The sequence below is a fragment of the Vombatus ursinus genome, unplaced genomic scaffold, assembly GCF_900497805.2.
Source record: "Vombatus ursinus unplaced genomic scaffold, bare-nosed wombat genome assembly UNPS02014867.1, whole genome shotgun sequence".
Classification (NCBI taxonomy): Eukaryota; Metazoa; Chordata; class Mammalia; order Diprotodontia; family Vombatidae; genus Vombatus; species Vombatus ursinus.
In genome coordinates this window covers 2,292,795-2,311,314 of record NW_020954645.1, presented here as the reverse complement: position 1 = coordinate 2,311,314, position 18,520 = coordinate 2,292,795, and the positions used below count along the sequence as shown (strand labels likewise).

Sequence of the window (18,520 nt, the reverse complement as noted above, 5' to 3'; positions counted from 1 at the left end):
CAAGATTGTCATTCTCTGTGAAGCCTTCCTTTTTTTTCCTTCTCCCCCAAAGTTTGCACTGCTTATTTTACTTTTAAACTTTCTTCATTATATTAGATTTAGTATTTCCTTTTTTATTAGACTTAAAAACTCTGTGAGGGCAACACTATATTTCATTCTTTGTATTTTTCTTGCATTAGGTCTTCAGTTTGGTCAATGCTCCACAAATATGGAATGAATTAAGTTCCGAAATATGTGGTTCATGTAATAAGTTTCATAGGTCTTCAGAGGTGGAGGGAAAAGGGTCATGAAGAGATTAAGCCAGTTAACCAGCATTTAGTAAGTACCTAGTATGTTCCAGGAACTATGCTGAGTGCTAGGGATACAGAGATGGTCAAAAAAACAGTTCTTTTTCTCCAGGATCTCACAGTTTAGTGTGGGAGACAATATGCAAACAACTATTTACAAACAAGATATACACAGGATCAATTGCAAATAATCTCAGAAGGAAGATACTAGCATTGAGAGGGGCTCTGAGAAAAGCAAAAAAGTGGCTAAGAACTCCTGAACTAGATATCTGAGGTAGATGAATAACTGGAAATTCTTGCTCTTTGGGCATTTTCAGTTGGAGAGAAGTGCAGAGACCATTTCAACTGAGGGTACAGTGCATTTACAGAGGGGTGAATTGGCCCATTCCCAAGAGAATTCATCTCTCATCTCTGCAAGTATTAGTTGGGATGCTGAGGATGCTGACTCAACCAAGATGTATCAAAAGGAAGTGTGCCTCCTGCAGCAAAGCCTCACTCTATTCTAAAGTCCTTGTCAGCTCAAGCTCTTACGTGCCTATGTAAGGTGATGGTACAATATTCAAAAAAGCAGAAATGATCTTTAGCTATGGTATATCTTTAGTTATGATATTGGAACTCTGATAGTGATTTAAGTCAATAGCATAAAAGTGATAATTGAAGCCATTGAGGATCACTGAAAGAAAGAGTATGAAGAAAGAGAAGAGACAGATTGAGGAGCCAAGAGATAGTGGAACTATCCAAAAAGGACAGAAGTTAGAGATGTAGGAGGAAATATTGCTGGAAAAATATGAGATAACCTAAGGAAAGGAGTTTCAGGAAAGAAACTGACATATCTGTTAACTGACTTCTTAAAAATTCCTAAAGGATTTGCTTTAATTTTCCATTGCTGTTATGATTTTATATGTTCTCTCCTATTATTATTATTAGTGCAATAAAATGTTTTTACAGTAGCATACCTACATAACTACATTGTAAGCTTTTTTAAAAATTATTTTTATTTTCTTAAATATTTTCCATTCACATGTAAAATTTTATTTTATTTTTTTTTGCTTTTTTGATGAAGCAGTCGGGTTGAGTGAATCTACTACAACACCTAGCTCCCCCCTAAAAAAAATTTAATGATCAATTTTTAAACTTTTGAATTCTAAATTCTCTTCTTCTCTCCTGCCCTTCCACTTTGAGAAGACAAGCACTTTGATTTTGATTATATTTACGTGGTCATGCAAAACATGTTCATATTAGTCCTGTTGCAAAAGAAAACACAAAATAAAATAATAAAAATTTTAAAAGCAGGAAAAAAAAGCATGCTTCAATCTGCATTCAGAGTTTATCATCTCTTTATGGAGGTGGATAATATTTTTCATTATGAGTCCTTTGGAATTGTCTTGGGTCATTGTCTTGATAAGAGTAGCTAAGTCTTTTACATTGATCATCTTTATAATATTGCTTTTACAACTATTCTGGTCCTGCTCACTTCACCTCTTCATTTTAGATGAGATAGTATAATTCTTCCCAGGTTTTTCTGAAAGCATCCAGTTCATTTCTTACAGCACAATGGCATTCCATCACAATCATATACCACAACTTGTTCAGCCATTCTCCATTTGTTGGGTATCCTCTTGATTTCCAATTCTTTGCTACTACAAAAAGAGCTACTATAAATATTTTTATACAAATATGTCCTTTTCCCCTCCCTTTGATCTCTTTGATCTCAACTAACAGTACAGACCCTTATAGTGGTATTACAGCTAGGTGGCACAGTACATAGAGTGCTGGCATATGAGGAGTCCAGAGGACCTGTGTTCAAATCTCACTTTAGACATTTACTAACTTAACTCTGTTTGCCTCAGTTTTCTCATCTGGAGAAGGAAATGGCAAACCACTCCAGTGTCTTTGCCAAGAAAACCCCAAATGGGGTCATGAAGAGTCAGAGATGCCTAATTGACTAAATAACAAGAAGTGATATTGCTGGGTCAAAGGATATACACAGTTTTATAGCCCTTTGGGGTTAGACTAGTTTGCAACTCCAACAACAGTGCTTTAGTGTCTCAATTTTTGCACATTCTAGCATTCGTCATTTTCCTTTTCTGTCAGGTTAGCCAGTTTGATAGTTGTGAGGTAGTATCTCAGGTGTTTTAATTTGCATTTCTCTAATCAGTAGTGATTTAGAGCATTTTTTCATGTGACAATTGATAGCTTTGATGTCTTCTGAAAACTGTCTGTTCATATCCTTTGGCAATTTATTAATCGCATAATGGTTCTTATTTTTTTAATAAATTTGGCTCAGTTCATATATATTTGAGAAATAAAACCTTTACCAGAGAAATTTGTTGGAAAATTTTTTCCCAGTTTCCTATTTCCCTTCTAATTTTGGTTGCATTAGTTTTATTTGTGCAAAACCTTTTTAATTTCCAGTATTCAAAATTAACTGTTTCATTTCCTGTAATCTCCTATCTGTTGTTTAGTCATAAACTCTTCCTATATCCATAGATCTGACAGGTACATTTTTCCATGCTCTTCTAATCTATTTATGATATCACCCATATGTCTAAGTCATTTATCCATTTTGACCACATATTGTTATATACAGTGTGAGATGTTGATCTATGTCTAGTTTCTTCCAAATAAACTAGCAAACATTGTAAGTTCTTGGAGGGCAGGAACTGTATACTAATTTTCTTGTCTCACACAGTGTGCTTAATTAGTTATTGAATGAACAAAATTGTTAATACCAAAGTATGTTAAATATGTAAATGAAGATTTGTGGTTGGTACAGCAGTGTATTATTTAAAAACACGATACCCACCAATGCAATTGTTTTAGACTGAAAGGAGACTTTTTCATTTGTTTTGGTGGCTGGTATTTATATTCAGTGATAGGCTAAATAAGATGGTAGGGTCTGGTGTATTAATGTGTAATCCTTTGTAATAATAATGTAATCCTCTGTGCATTGTCATGGCATCAAAGTTTCTCTAAAATACTGGAATTACTAGATTTTAAATCCTCATGATTAGAAACAGAGGTATGTTCTATTCAGATTGCGCGTTTTAAAATTATCTTACTTACATAGTCCTAAGAGATTTATTATTTTGGGGTAAAAGGGAATAAACAACTCTTAAGCATTGCCTTCAGTTTCTAAAAATTCTCAAGTATTTACAGGAGGTTTTTTTTTTTCTGTTTTCTTTTTCATGTGTTCTTGGCTGGATTACAATAGAGAAGAAGAAAATGAGGTGAGTACAGTTGAATCAGTTTTTTCAAGGTTGTGGATTGGCTTGCTTTTATATTCTAGTGCCTATTAGATTTGGATACAGGCTGCAAAAATTAATTCTATAAGGAATTGCTATGGATTGAACATAAACTAAAGATAATTTTGTCTAGTGTTACCTTGATCTTTAGTAATACTTAGGTCTCAGGAATTCTGATCTTTTCTGTCCTTCTCAACTAAAACATTTCAGTGCACAACTTAAACTGATTTCAGAATTCTTTGCATTGGTAAAAATAATTACCTAAAAATAGTTTTGCTAAAAGTGAATTGGGTGATAAACTGGCTATTTGTCAAACTGAATTTGTCAAGTATCCCATACTTAAGTTAAAGTGCATTTTATCTAAAATTTTCTAAGAATTGTGGTATGATAGCCTGAATTAATTCTCATGCCCTATTTATTACCTCACAGAAGCTTAGTATTCATTTTGGTGGTTTACATCATAGAGTTAAAAAAAATTCTTTCTTTGATATATAAAGGCAATTTGTAATTCCTGCTTGTTAAGCAGTGTCAGAAGCTATCTAGGGTTTTCTGTCTTTTATAGATTTATTTGTGATCAGGCAGGTTTGAGCATTAACAGGAAAAAAGGAAAAGCATTGGGTTTTAAGGAAGTGAATGAGATTGTTAAAAAGCACAAAAGATGCGGAACACCAAAGTTATTATGTTTTCTTCCCACATATTTCTTTCAAGAGTTGTATTACTAGTCAGTATAATTTGGGGCAGTCTTTAAGATTGCCATATCTACATTTGTAGACAAATGGATCCACTGTAATATAATGGGAGGAGCACTTGACCGGGTCCTTTAGGAAGCCTAGGTTGTAGTTGTGGCTGCCAGTGCCAGCTATGGCATTCAGTAAACATTTTTGAACATTCTTGAACTTCAGTTTTTCACTCACTATAAAATGAAAGTAATGGATTAGGTTATTTCTTAAGAGCCAATAAAACGTATGCTGTGGTTTATCTCAAAAGGAGAGTACCCCTTTTCTGATTTGTGATATTATTAGCTTTTGTTCTTGATAGTTTTATGTTAATTGCATTAATCACAATCAAAAAAGGATTTTAATTGAATTAACACAACTTTTTGCTTTTTTTCTATGAAGTAGATCCTGAGGAATATTTGTGATAAAGCTTTTGAAATGCCATCACTTTGGCTTCATATTCTTGGGTGAATTTCAAGGTTAGAGTGAATAGAAGGTTGGGAGATGCAGGAAACCTCCTGTTGGTCAAGTTCCTTGGAGCTACTTTGATCTGGGATGGCTCCATGGCTTGTTACCCCTTTCTTCTCTCTGTATGCCTTGGGACTTGGCCTACCTGTACCCTTGGGTTTGAATCCTGTTTCTGCTATGTACTACCTGTGCAACCTTGGGCAAGTCACTTAACCTCTTTGAGCCTCGGTTTCCTCATCTGTGAAATGAAGGAGTTGAACTAGATAACCTCTAAAATCCTTTCAAGTTCTGAACCTATGATCATGTGATCTATTCTCCTACTTGGTTCTTCTAGTGTTTACTGTGCAATGGTATACAGGTTTCTGCTTCTCCCTCTACCCTGCTGTTTCTGAGAAAGCATGCCACCCTTTTCAGGTTTTCTAAGGGAAATGGAAGCTTAGCTTCTTCACTTATGCTAACATCTGGACCTATTGTCTGTAGCACTATCATCCCCTAGAACTCCCTCCTAGAGCCAGCAACCAAGCCACCTTCATCTCTTTCCTATATCTAAAGCTCTCACTCCTTGTTGAACCTTTCGCAAGTTTCCTCACTAGAGGGAGCCCTCATCAATTCTACCTACTTCCTCATGTTCTCTTTTACTCAACTCTCCAGAGTTCTCCTAAGTGGTGGTTTTCCAGAATCTTATTACTGTAATTGTATGATGTAAAAAATTCTATGCACATAATGACCACAATTCCCACGACAAGTAAGAAAGTCATTTTCTCAGACATTAGAAGGCTTTTGAGTTTATTTTCACCGTCCATTGAAAATTCACACCAAGCAGCCCAGTTTAAAGGAACTGTTGTAGTAATGACTACTTGTTTTTGTTCAATACAGGGAAAGATTGAAAATGTGCAGAAAATGGGTTTCATCAAAGGTCCAATGTTCAAAGGTGTTGCATCTAGTCGATTTCTGCCTAAAGGCACCAAGACAAAGGTGAACCTGGAGGAGCAAGGGCGACAGAAGGTTTCATTCAGCTTCAGCCTTACAAAGAAAACTTTGCAAAACAGGTTTCTAACTGCACTTGGAAATGATAAGCAGAATGACACTCCAAACTCCCCGGCTGTTCCCCTTCAAGCAGATTTTGTTCCCAAAATTAAAATGGATCCTGGAGATACTTCAACTATTATAGAAGAATCTTCCCCACCAAAACCAAAGGTGGAATTGGGCAAAATCCATTTTAAGAAACATTTGCTTCATGTTACATCTAAGCCTCTACTAACTGCTGTCACACCAGTAGCAGCATCACCACCTCTTTCCATAATACCATCACCAGTAGTAACAGGATCAGTAGTGGCAGAGTCACCACCACAGTCGCCCCCTCCACCACCCCCAGCCCTACAAGTTAGAACACCATCTCCACCAGCACCAATGTCAGTAACAACAGCCTTGCCACAAATACCACCATCAGTACCAGTGGGGACATCATTACAATCCCCACCAATAGATGTAGCAATTAGAGCCTCAAAAGAGTCTTTAAATATAGTAGTACCAGAATCTTTAGAATTGGACACTAAGCAAGATACATGTTCTTCTGAACTATCAGATACAGTATCTCAGAACGTGTCTGAGAAAACGGATGTATCTCCACAAAAAGAAGATTCCCATATTGGGAAGGAAGAAGAAACTCCAGATAGTTCAAAGAGTTCTCTGTGTTCTAAAAAAACAAGTTCTAAGAAGAAATTCTCACAATCTGAAGGCATGTTTCTTGGTTCAGAATCAGATGAGGATTCTGTACAGACTTCCTCAAGTCAACGGTCACATGATTTTAAGAATTCAGCAAATATGGAAAAAGAAAGAGATTCGAAAAAGAGCTTAACTACTTTAAAAGGCGAAGATTTAGGAAAATCTTCAAGATCTAAAACTGAGAGAGATGACAAGCATTTTAGTTACTCAAAACTAGATCGAGATTCTCGATATATGTCTTCCCGTTCTAGATCTGAGAGAGAGAGAAGGCGGAGCAGGTCTCGCTCTAGATCTGACAGAGGATCTAGAACTAGCTCATCTTATTCCCGGTCAGAGCGCTCACATTATTATGAGTCTGAACGAAGGTACCATAGGAACTCCCCTTATAGAGAGAGGCCACGGTATTCCCGTTCTTATACGGATAATAGGATGAGAGAGAGCTCTGATTCAGAAGAGGAATATAAGAAGATATATTCCAGGTCTAGTGACTCAAGACGGATATCTTCTCATTCTTCATTTTACAGAGACTCAAGGACATCAACTTACTCTAAATCTGATCGGGACAGCAAAATTGAATCCTTCCACATGGATGCAGAGAAAAGAGGAAAGTATTCCTCAAAACCAGAAAGAGAATCAAAAAGGACTTCAGAAAATGAATTAATGAAAAGATGTTGCTCTCCCCCTAATGAGATGGGATGTCGGAGGGGTGCATCTTATTCTAAACATGACAGTACTGCTTCCCGGAATAAGTCAGTCCCATGGAAAAGTACACAAAAGCCTGATAAAATTAAAAGTTCTTTCTGTTGTACAGAATCAACTGAGGAAATTAAACATCAATCTCATTCTTCAAATTTACAGACTACTTGTTCAAAATCTAATGAATTAAGAATGGTTGTGAAAATTCCTGAAAGAGATAAAACTATATCTCCATCTTCAACTAATCGATTAAATGATTCACCTACTTTTAAAAAGCTAGGTGAATCTCCTATTTTGAAGTCTGAATTTCTGGGAAATGATAGCCATGATAGTATTAAGGAATTAGACACTTTATCTAAGGGGAAACATGATCAATTAAGAACTTACTATCCCATGGAATTAGATATAAATGGGTCTCCTGGGGAGGGATCTGATTTAGCAACTTTCTGTGCCTCTAAAACTGAGGATATTTTTACGTCTTCGGATGATAGTATAAATAGATCAGAGGTATCTCCTTTGATAAAAACTAGTAAATCATGCATATTACCATCAAATGGATTTCAAAGTATAAACAGGTCTAAAGAAAAGAATTTGGATGATTCTTCAATACAGCACAGTGAGTTAAACAGCTCACTTAAAGAAATGGACCCTTCAGTTCCTTCACAACAAGATAAACTTGGGTCTTTTCCGGTTGTAACTGTAGATTATTCTAAAACAGTTAAAGAATCAGTTGATTTGAGAGTTTCTTACTGTAAAACCAAAGATTTGAACTCTTGTAATAATTTAGATGACAATAGCCCTTGTTTGTATCAGCTTGAAACTGAAAATATTGAGCCTGCAGTTATAAAGGTTATCCCAAACAGTTTTATTAAACAAGATTCAGAGTTACAGTCAGTAATATGTGATAATAAAAGCTATAAGAATCTTCATTCAATACAGCCTACAGCTGAAGAACCTGAGCAAAACGTTAGGGTAAAGTCATCATCTGTTAACCCTTGTGACTCAAATTCAGCTGTAGGAAGTTCAAGTGTTGCTTCTGTGTGTAGCCTTACGTTAGGAATCAAAATACACAATTCACCTGTAGTACAACACACTGAAGGGAACTTGCCTCTTGGTTTGGATACTGTCCTACAAAACCAAAGCACAGAATTTCTGAAACACACAGGAATAGAAATTACAGAATTGGATGAACAGCAAATAAATCCTGAAACAGGAAAAAGAATTGTACCCTGGAAGAATAGACATAAAAGTAGACTGCCTATGGAATCTTTACAAACAGAGGAGGTACAAGAGGAAGCAAATGTCACACTTCCCAGTGGAAGAGAGAGAGCTGCATCCACAGAAGAGCCATTTAGCAAACAGGAAGGAAGTAGAAACATGTTTATTTCTAGTGTTTCAGAGTCTTTGTTTTCATCTTGTGATGTGAGTGGAACTGTAGAAGAAGAAGAAGATAGTGTTGCTCATGCCCCTAAATGTGACAGTAGTGGCAATGCATCAGAGTTTGTTTCTCCCATCCATGGAGATTATTCTGATTCTTCAGAGAGCACAAGTGATGAAAGTGATACAGAGGATACAGATTCTGATGACAGCAGTATTCCAAGGAACCGTCTCCAGTCAGTTGTTGTTGTGCCAAAGAATTCTACTTTGCCTCTGGAAGAAACTAGTCCTTGCTCATCTCAAAGCAGCCAAGTTAATAGACACTATTCTGACAATTGGGAAGATGACAGACCAGAATCAAGCAAACCTTATGATGAAAGGTTTGAGGGAATGATGAGCAAAAATTGTTCTCACACTGAGAAATTCTCTCTTCCTAAAGGAGCAGATAAAAGCCCAGAAGTTCCTTATGTGGAGCCAAGCAGAAAACAGATGGGGGACCTTGAGCTAGAAGCAGCTCAGCCTCAGAGTGATGGGGTTGATAGTACAAGTCAGGCAGATGTTGTATCTGATACAATTGGTCTGAAAAATCTAGAAGAAAGAACTGCATCTAAAGAGTCATTGATCATAACTAAACCCATCCTGAGGCAGCAAGAAGAGCTACCAGCTTATTCTTCTGATGGTTTTGAAGGTATCCTAACGAAATCTCGGCAACAGAATAATTTCCCTAATGGGCCAGACAGTAGACTGGGAAAAGCAGATTCAGACAATTTTTCTTCCTCAGGGGACTTCTCTAAAGTGGATGGTTTCCATTCAGCAGAAGATCTTGGAAATCTGGGTTGGGACTTCTCCCAACCAGAAAAACCCAGTACCACTTATCAGCAGCCGGATAGCAGCTATGGAATATATACTGGATACAGTTTTCAGCAAAATGCAGAACAGTATCGTAGCACACATAATTACTGGCAAGGCAATGGCTTTTGGGACCCAAGATTGGCCAATAAGCCTCCTGGTATTATGTATGATAGAGTACAGGGACATGTACCAGATTCCTTAACAAATGACCATGAAGAGGAAGATGAGGAAAATTGGGATGATCCTCGTAGACCTCATTTTTCCAACCAGTCTAGTAAATTTCTTGCACATCTTAATAGAGAGAAAGGATCTGTGCAAGCACATGAAATAAGTAGCAATTCAATTAAAGACCTTTCAATTGTAAATGAAAAGAAAGTCCCTCCAAAGAACCTGGAAAAAGGTGATGTGAAAGATCGAGGGCCTCCAAAGAAAAGACGGCAGGAATTAGAAAGTGATTCAGAAAGTGATTCTGATATGCAGGACAGGAAAAAAGTGAGAGTGGAGGTAGAGCAGTTGGAAACATTGCCCTCAGGTTCAGCGTTGGTTGGTCCACTGTGTGTTATGGATGACTTCAGGGACCCACAGCGTTGGAAGGAATGTGCCAGGCAGGGGAAAATGCCTTGTTATTTTGACCTTATTGAAGAAAATGTATACTTAACAGAAAGGTAAGTAACGCAGCAGGTATTCCATAACAATTTGTCTAATTTTTGCATCCTCAAAATTTGAGAGGTTTTTTGTTTGTTTTTAAACTGACAAACTAGAGGTCTGTCTGGCCCTGATTTTTCATTGCATGGCATGAAAATTACTCATCCCTGTTTTGATTTGTAAAGGAAGATGTTTTTGTTTTGGAATTTAAAAAATTGGTAGATACTACTTTGTGAGAACATGTCAAGTTTAGGCCTGTGCCATTTTTTAAATGTGTAAGTTACTAGAGAGGAAACTTCTTTTTTCTTAGCAGTTTATAAGTTTAATCTTTTTTTCCTAAGGTTCTTCTGTTGTACTTCTCTATGAAGTATATACTTAAAATTCTTGGAAATTATTCTCAAAATTTTTTTTTAAATGTAGCAACTTTTGTCATTTTCTTTTATCCTTTCTGTCACTTGACAGAATTTGACAAGTCAGATATGTACAATGTCTTATTGTCTCACAAATCCATAGTACCAAATAATTCAGTCAGTCATAGGTTATATATATAATTATCCAAATTAGCAAGAGTATGAAAGTACTTCTAGATCTGTTAAATATTCCAATATGGCTGTCTCTCAATTTTAAAAGGTTCATTAGGTTCCTTTAAAATAACTTAATTTTTATGTCATGCAAAAGAATCTTTTAATTGTTGTCCTATACATTAATAACCTTTAGACTTTAAGGTTGAACTCTATGGTGTCCAATGATAGTTGCATGATATGATTAGTTGGTGCCTCACAAAAGAATACCATTTTTTGAGTCAGAAATAATAAATAGAGTGGCAAATGTTTGAGATAACTGAAATGTGGGCTTTTCATTCTTCTTTGGAAGACCTGGATCTATTGAAACTATCAGATTAAAGAATATTATTGTAATTTGAGAATCTTTAATAAGCCAGTGGCTCACTTTTAGAGCCCTAAAATCAGTTGTGGAATCTTAAGAATTATAAGAGACCTTAGAGATTGATTTAGTTGAACTCTCCCACTTGGTGAAAAATCTGACCTACAGCGTCTGTGACAGCCATTCAGCTTCTGCTTAAATTCCCCTAGTGAAAGGGAGCTCATTAGCTCTTAGGGCAGCCTGTTCTTCATTTGGGTAGTTCTTTTCATTAGCAAGTTCTTGTTAGTCAAAATCTGCCCTTTTAAAACTTAAGTCCATTGCTCCTAATTTTGCCCTTTGGAATAATATGAAATGAATCTGCTCCCTTCTTATATGATGGAAGCCTTCCAGATATTCAAATCTTGTCTTCCTAAGTCTTCTCTTTTGCAGCCTAAACATAGCTAGTTCCTTCAGTTCTTCATGGTTTCCAGACAGACCCTTCACCACATTGTTTATTGTCCTTTGGATAATATTTCATTTTGTACTTCCTTTTAAAATGTGGCACTGGACCTGAAATAATAATTCAGATTTCTGACCATTACAAAATATAGTAGAAAAATTGTTTCCGTTGCTCTAGATGCCATTTTTATATTTGACCTAAGTTTTGTGTTAGCCTTATTTTTATTTTTTGCAAGGCATTCGGGGTTAAGTGACTTGCCCAAGGTCACACAGCTAGAACGTGTCAAATATTTGAGGTCAGATTTGAACTCAGGTCCTCTGGATTCCAGGGCCGGTGATCTGTCCATTGCACCAGCTACCTGCCACATGTTAGCCTTATTTTTAAATAGCTGTGTGTCACTCAGTTGAGACAATTCAGAAGCTTCTACTACTACTACTACTACTTCTACTACCAAAGATAATATATTTAATATAAGTAACATCCAGATACTGTTATCAAATGGTAATAAATTTGATTGGAATTTTTAGTGGGTAACACTTCCCAGATGACTTCTGTTTAACATAGTGTTAGAAGAAGCCACAGAGGTCATAATAGTTCAACCCCTTAACAATTCTTAAATCCTATCTGTGGTAACCTGGACAAGTATTTACCTGTCCTTCAGTTGAAGGCCTTCAACAACAGAACTTATCCTCCAGAGGTGACCCATCCCCCTTTTTAATAGATCGAGTAGTTATTCTTTCCTTAGGTTGAACCTAAATTAGCTTCTCTGTATTTTATATTTAGTGGATCACCTCCCCCTGGGGCCAAACAGAAGTATAATCCCACTTTTACAAGATAACCTTCTAAATACTTTGTCAGTCATGTCATCTCTCAATACTCTTAGGTCTTATCATGGCTAAGGCAGTTTAGACTGGTTGACATTATCTGGATGTATTGTGTTTGTCCCTTCCACATTGTTTATCTCGGCCTGGACATGATTTTTTAGTAATATGATATTCCCTTAGTCTGAGTACAGTATTCTACAATGAACTCAGCCTAAAATCTCATTAGTTTGTTTTGCTGTGAAGTCATACTCCTGTCTCATTTTGTACTCCCAAATCTTTTTCACATAAATGGTTTGCTAACCATATTTGCTCCCATCTTGTCACTTGCACAGTTGATTTTTTTGAACCCAAGTGCATGACTTGATATTTTTGGCATATTGAGAGATAGCTCCACAAAGAGCCCACCTGAGATTAATGAAGAACGTATTTAATTGGCACATGCCAATAATTTCTGAAATTATTGTTTTGGAAAGTTTTGATACTCATCACACTCTTTAGATGCTTTACAAAGATATGAACCACTACATATACAAAGGAAAAAAAGAGAGACAAGCTAAGATTAAAATGAGGCTGTTTTCTCCTGTTTGTCATTTGAAGGGTAGTATCATTCTATCCCTTTTTGTGGAGGTAGCTTTATTCATTTCTGCTTGGCACTAAAAATATAGTGATCATCAAACACATTTAAGGTACTGTAAGGATCATAGTAATAGAAGTCATTTAGCTCATCCTCTATTTCCCATTTTTAAGGATCCTGATGGAGTTAAAGCAGAGGCAGGGAGTCACACTTCTAGTTGAATATACATTTGTTTTCCTTTCTTAAAAGAATTATACACATGTAATTGAATGAACTCCTGCTTTTCCTTGGTTTATTTCTTCACCTAGCACAGTTCACCATAGGGGTATGATGACGACTATGTCACAGAACTGCTGTCTTCATCATTATTCTGTTTTGTTAGGCACTGCTGGGTAGTAGTTTTGAAGGAGTCCTCAGTCCTCTAAAAGGGGATCGATAAAAACCCTTAACTGCGTGTTCTGTGTTTCCTACCTTACTTTCTGACAGAGGCCTCTTTCCCTCTGCCCCTGTAACCGCTGTGTGTCCTTCAAGACGACTGAGTCTAAAACTCGATGGAGCTGGTCCCTAATTAGCTGAGTCACTGTTGTACAACAGCTTTGCTGATTTCCTCCTGAGCCCAGTCCAAGTCGGTTCAGTGATTTGAGGTACTAGAGTGAACTCCTAACAGACCTGGAGGAAGGAAGCAAGCTCTGGGTTCCAAGAGAATAGTCTTGAGTTAACCCATGACCCATAAGTAATGATTTATCAGGACCTTGGTTGACTAAAAGTCGTATTGTTTTGAATTTTCATTGTTTTTAGAGATTTTATCTCATTTAGAAAGCAAAAAATATACAATGAATCTATTTAAGGCTAAGTTTGACTTAGAAATATCAGTTATTTCATTTGCTCTTAGTTAACCCATTTTTAAAAATTTTACTTATTAGAAAGAAGAATAAATCCCATCGGGATATCAAGCGAATGCAATGTGAGTGTACACCTGTTTCTAAAGATGATAGAGCTCAAGGAGAAATAGCATGTGGGGAAGATTGTCTCAATCGTCTCCTCATGATAGAATGGTAAATATAATTTTATTTGGAATACTAGCTTTTTTTTATTTTTCCAGTTGTTTCATTATATTCTGTGTGCCTGTACTTTCAATATTTTGTCTGCTCTGTCAGATCACTGTCATCAGTACAGTTGGCTGTAGAGATTGTCATTCTTTGTAGTAGGGCCATAAAGAAAGTTCTGTTGTGATGGATGGTTTTCTGGAATTCTTGATGATCCTGATTGGGACAGGGCAAATATCTTAGTGGTTTGTTTGTTTGTTTGTTTGTTTTTAATCTCTTTTGTCATTTGCTATCTCTTCTAGGTATCCTAAAGTAGTTTAACTCTTTGACAACATTATTAGGATGACTAAGAGGATCTTAGAAATATTATATTAAAATAATTTACAGACACAAAAATTTGAGGCCTACTGAAGTTAAGTGACCTTGAGCAAGGAACACAGCTAGGTCGTGGCAGCCCAGGGAAAAGGGAAAAGTTAAACTAGACATTTCCATTTTTTGACAGAATTGGCAAAACGTTTGAGAACATGTAGTTTAGATATTTATCAGTAAACTACTTTGGGATAATAGTCTATGCCAAGATGTATTAACAATTACGTTTTCTTTTGTGACTGTAGAATTTAGTGCTGCTCAATAAATGTTTACCTAGTGATGGACAGCAGTACCATCTCTGGCTCCTACTGGCTGTGCTACCCTAGCTAGTCATTTAACCAGTGCTATAGGCAACTTTCTTAAGAATATAAGTTGCAGAGAAAGTACTGATCTTCATTGGTAGAAATAGTTTCCTTATCTAGGAGATCTGAATACCAGTAAAATTACCAGTCCAATCCCTATTCTTACCAGAATGATATTTTCAGGAGTGGCAGTAGAAAAGTTGCTGTTGTCTTTAGACACTTAGATTTGGCCTTTCCTAATTGATTCATAGCATATTTGTTTATAATAAAATGGCAATTCTAGTAAAGGGTCTGGATCTAGATTTATGGATTATGTAAAGGTGGTGAAGTGAGAGTCACCTTAAAACATGGGCAGTAGGCACATTTCTTTCTCACATTGTGTATACTCAACTGAGATGAGACTGGCAAAGAAAATTGAGAGAGTCTGGCTTCTTATTCTGTTCTTAGTCTGTGGATTCCAGACTTCTGTTTAGATATGATTTTAGAAATTGCCATGTTTTCTAGTGCTATTCTCTGTGGTGTCACCTCTTTTTCTCTACCATCCTTCACGTCCATTTCATTATGCATGCTTAAAGCTCCTTTTTGCCTTAGTACCTAGGCTCTTCACATTTTTTAATACAAATATTTGATGCCTTCAGCAATTATGCTGGAAGCATGGTGAATACTTAATCTACTATTAAATATGACTTCTGTATATCAAATAGAAATTAATGAAATGTTCATCTAGATTCCTGTCTCTGATATATCCATTTATTTGGGGGGCAGTATTTTTTTTAATATGAAAGAGTATGATTGTTTGGGCAACTGATAACTATATGTACATTTGATCTTATGTTTATGTGGTGTTGTAAGATTGAAAGTCACTTTGATCACAAAAATCTGTGGTCAGGTAGATAATATAAATATATTTTATAGATGAGGAAACAGTTTTAGATTGTGGTTTGTTCAGGGTCACACAACTAATGTCTGAACTGAACTCAGGTCCAGAACTGTTTCAGATATAACATTCTCTAAAAGTAATGTGCATTTCTGTAACATTTTCTAAAGTTGTATACACACAACATGTTAATGTAGTTAGAATAGGTATTACTATGCCCATTTTACAGATAAGGAAACAAATGCTCAGGGAAATTGGGTGACTTGTCCAGGGTTGTAGAACTGGTAAGTATCATAGCTTGAGACTTGAATGCAAGTCTTCAGATTCCAAAACCAATTTTCTTTGTACTATGTAACCTATTACCTTTGCAGGAAAAAAGGGGGGAAGAAGCCATCTTTCTTATTTTTTAAGATACTGGAATCCTTTTGATTAGATTCAAGATATAATATTACCATATGCTAATTGCCATGTTAATCTTTATATAACCCAAAGTGAATTGGAGAGGTAGGAGTGGGTGTTATTCTGGGTTTTCCTTTTTTCAAACAAGAAATGGAGAAATCTTCTTAAAGAAAAGAGAAAAGCAAGTAATTAGAATAAGTCTTCTTGCCGCTGGCCCCTCCTTTGTTAGTCTTTCCTGCCAGATGAATTTATCTAAAGCTTTCCTTTGGACTTGTCATTTCCCTTCTTAAAAACCTTTTTGCTATCAGAATAACAAATTCTTTATCCTGATTGTCAAGGCCCTCTATACCCATTCTGCCTTTCCAACTTTGTCCCAAATTACTCTTCATCCTTATGTATCCAGCTCAAATACTTCTTCTGTGAAAGTTTTTCCTCTTCACCTCAGCCTGAAGTGAGTTCTATTCTTAGTACTATTTTAAACAGTTGTTTTGTTAACATCTCTTCTATGGTCTTGAAATGGCATTTTCATCTTATTCAATATTTCCTGTAATTTCCTTCCTATATTGAGGGTAAATTACTTGAGAACAGGAGCTAGATCTTCAACTTTTTTTGTCCATCCTTGTTGGTACCTGGTACTTGTTTTAATTGGGCCATTCCTTTTGGGGTACTGACCAGAGGAAGAAAAGGCTGTTGTCATTAGAGTTTGTATCCACTCTGAGCAAACAAACATTCTTAAGTGGCAGGCCTGTGTTCATCAAGCTAGACTTTTCTTCAGATATTGATCTGGCAGTTGAATGTATCAAGTGACCCAAACTAATGGGAAGCAGGTTTGATGGGGGATTAAAGAAAATAATAAATTGTACAGAGTAATAAGCATACTTCATATTGATTCAGCCTTTGCAAGATAGCCTGTATGTACATATTATGAGATAGGAAACTAGTGTTGTCTTGTGTAAAATTCTAAAGAGAATGTGTATAGTCAGTATTATCACATTTAATGGAAAAATCACTAAAATGACGACAATCAAAACTCCTATCTGTTTGTAGTGGAAAGAGAACACTGTAAATAGAATTAAAAGACTTCATTTGACCCTAGTTCTGAAATTTAAAAGTGTGGCCACAATTAGATAATTTAACCTCTCTGATGCCTAATTTATTCATTTATTGTGTGGGGATAATTATATACTACACAAAGTTATTGTGAAAGAATATATAAACTGCTCTGTAAGTGTAAGGTGCTGCTTATAGGTATACATGGGATTATATGTGAATGATGTATCTAAGAGTCAAACTGACCTTTTTGAGTTAGTTCCTAACAATTAATTTTTACTACCATCTAATTTCAGTTCTTCCCGGTGTCCAAATGGAGACTATTGTTCAAATAGACGATTCCAGAGAAAACAGCATGCAGATGTGGAAGTGATACTAACTGAAAAGAAAGGCTGGGGTCTGAGAGCTGCCAAAGATCTCCCGTCGTAAGCCATCTCTCTTTTCTTTTTCAAACCAGACTTACCCTTTATTGTGTACGCTTTGTAACTTGGACATGTAAAGTACAGAGAAATAAATTTTCTACTTTGAGCATTAGTAACTGTCCAACTAGTGAAGTTATCTAATAAATAGTAAAAATGATTCTATTTGGGGGGCAGTTTCTTAGCATGTTTGTAATTACAAGACATTTTTTTTAAATTGCCAAAATGTATATACAAACACTTGTTTTTACTATGTTATGATATTGTTTACTTTTTTTATTGGCTAGGCAGTGGGGTTAAGTGACTTACCCAAGGTCACACAGCTAGTAAGTGTCAAATGTCTGAGGCCGGATTTGAACTCAGGTCCTCCTGACTCCAGGTCCGGTACTCTATCTACTGCACCACCTAGCTGCCCCTGATAATGTTTACTTTGTTTTGAATTGACTTCTCCACATTTTTCCCTCCTCTTTGTGAAATCATTTAAAAAAATAAATTCCAGAACCAAGAGTTTTGTATCTCATTTATACTGTGTATCAACATTGTAGGGCTAGGTAGATGAGAGAAATCAATAAAGGTATGTGGAGTTAAATGGGTATCAGAGTGGAAGAAAACAGGTATGAGGGAAGAATTTGGAAGGAGGAATAGGAAGGAAGGAATGCAGTGCCACAATAGCCTTTAAACCTTCCTGTGCATCCTTTTGCTTTCCAGCTTGATTTGTAGCAGCTTATTGTGCAGCAGAGGAAGCAAATTTTCCTGTCATATGCAATATGTCCTTGAATAGAAAATAAGAACCTAAGAACTTACCCTACCAACACTCTACCACTACACATTTGAGTTTTTTTCCTGAAGAATGTTCTTTGGATATTGTGTGATGTTTTACTTTAAATCTTTTCTTCTCACAGCATACCAGTACTTAAAGAATGAGTACTATATAATGGCCATTAAAAAACAAACAAACCAACCTTAAATTTACTGTTCAAGGACAATTAAAGACTATGGGATTTAAAAACACCCCACAAAACCAAAGTTTTTGATTTTAAGACTGTGCTTATAAATTTTATTGGCTCAAGATTCTCTCCATAGTCTTTTGTCTCTTCTTCTAGATTCTCTGCCATGACAGTATCATCCCATGGTTTCAACTAACATCTCTGTGCATGTGACCTCCAAATCCCTATCTCTAGCCTTGACCTTTCTGAAGATCCATTTTTCCTATGCCTACTGGACACATACCCCAGATGTCCAGTTGGCATTTCAAATAAAATATGTTTTGAGAGTGAACACACAATTTCTTCTTTTTCTTTTTTTTCTTTCTTTTTTTTGGGGGGGGG

The 18,520-nt window shown here is 36.1% G+C and overlaps 1 protein-coding gene across 3 annotated transcripts in view; it reads left to right on the top strand.

The window, feature by feature from the left end:
• Window positions 1–18,520, top strand: part of SETD2 (SET domain containing 2, histone lysine methyltransferase) — a 142,714-nt gene that overhangs the window by 35,178 nt on the left and 89,016 nt on the right. For all 3 annotated transcript variants that reach the window (XR_003567319.1, XR_003567320.1, XM_027842146.1), the window contains exons 2-5: window positions 3,502–3,517; window positions 5,593–10,031; window positions 13,654–13,785; window positions 17,070–17,198. Coding sequence is in view for 1 of the 3 variants with exons in the window: in XM_027842146.1 (XP_027697947.1) it covers window positions 3,502–3,517; window positions 5,593–10,031; window positions 13,654–13,785; window positions 17,070–17,198 (4,716 nt within the window). In the remaining 2 variants the exon portion in view is untranslated. The remainder of the gene's footprint in view (window positions 1–3,501; window positions 3,518–5,592; window positions 10,032–13,653; window positions 13,786–17,069; window positions 17,199–18,520) is intronic.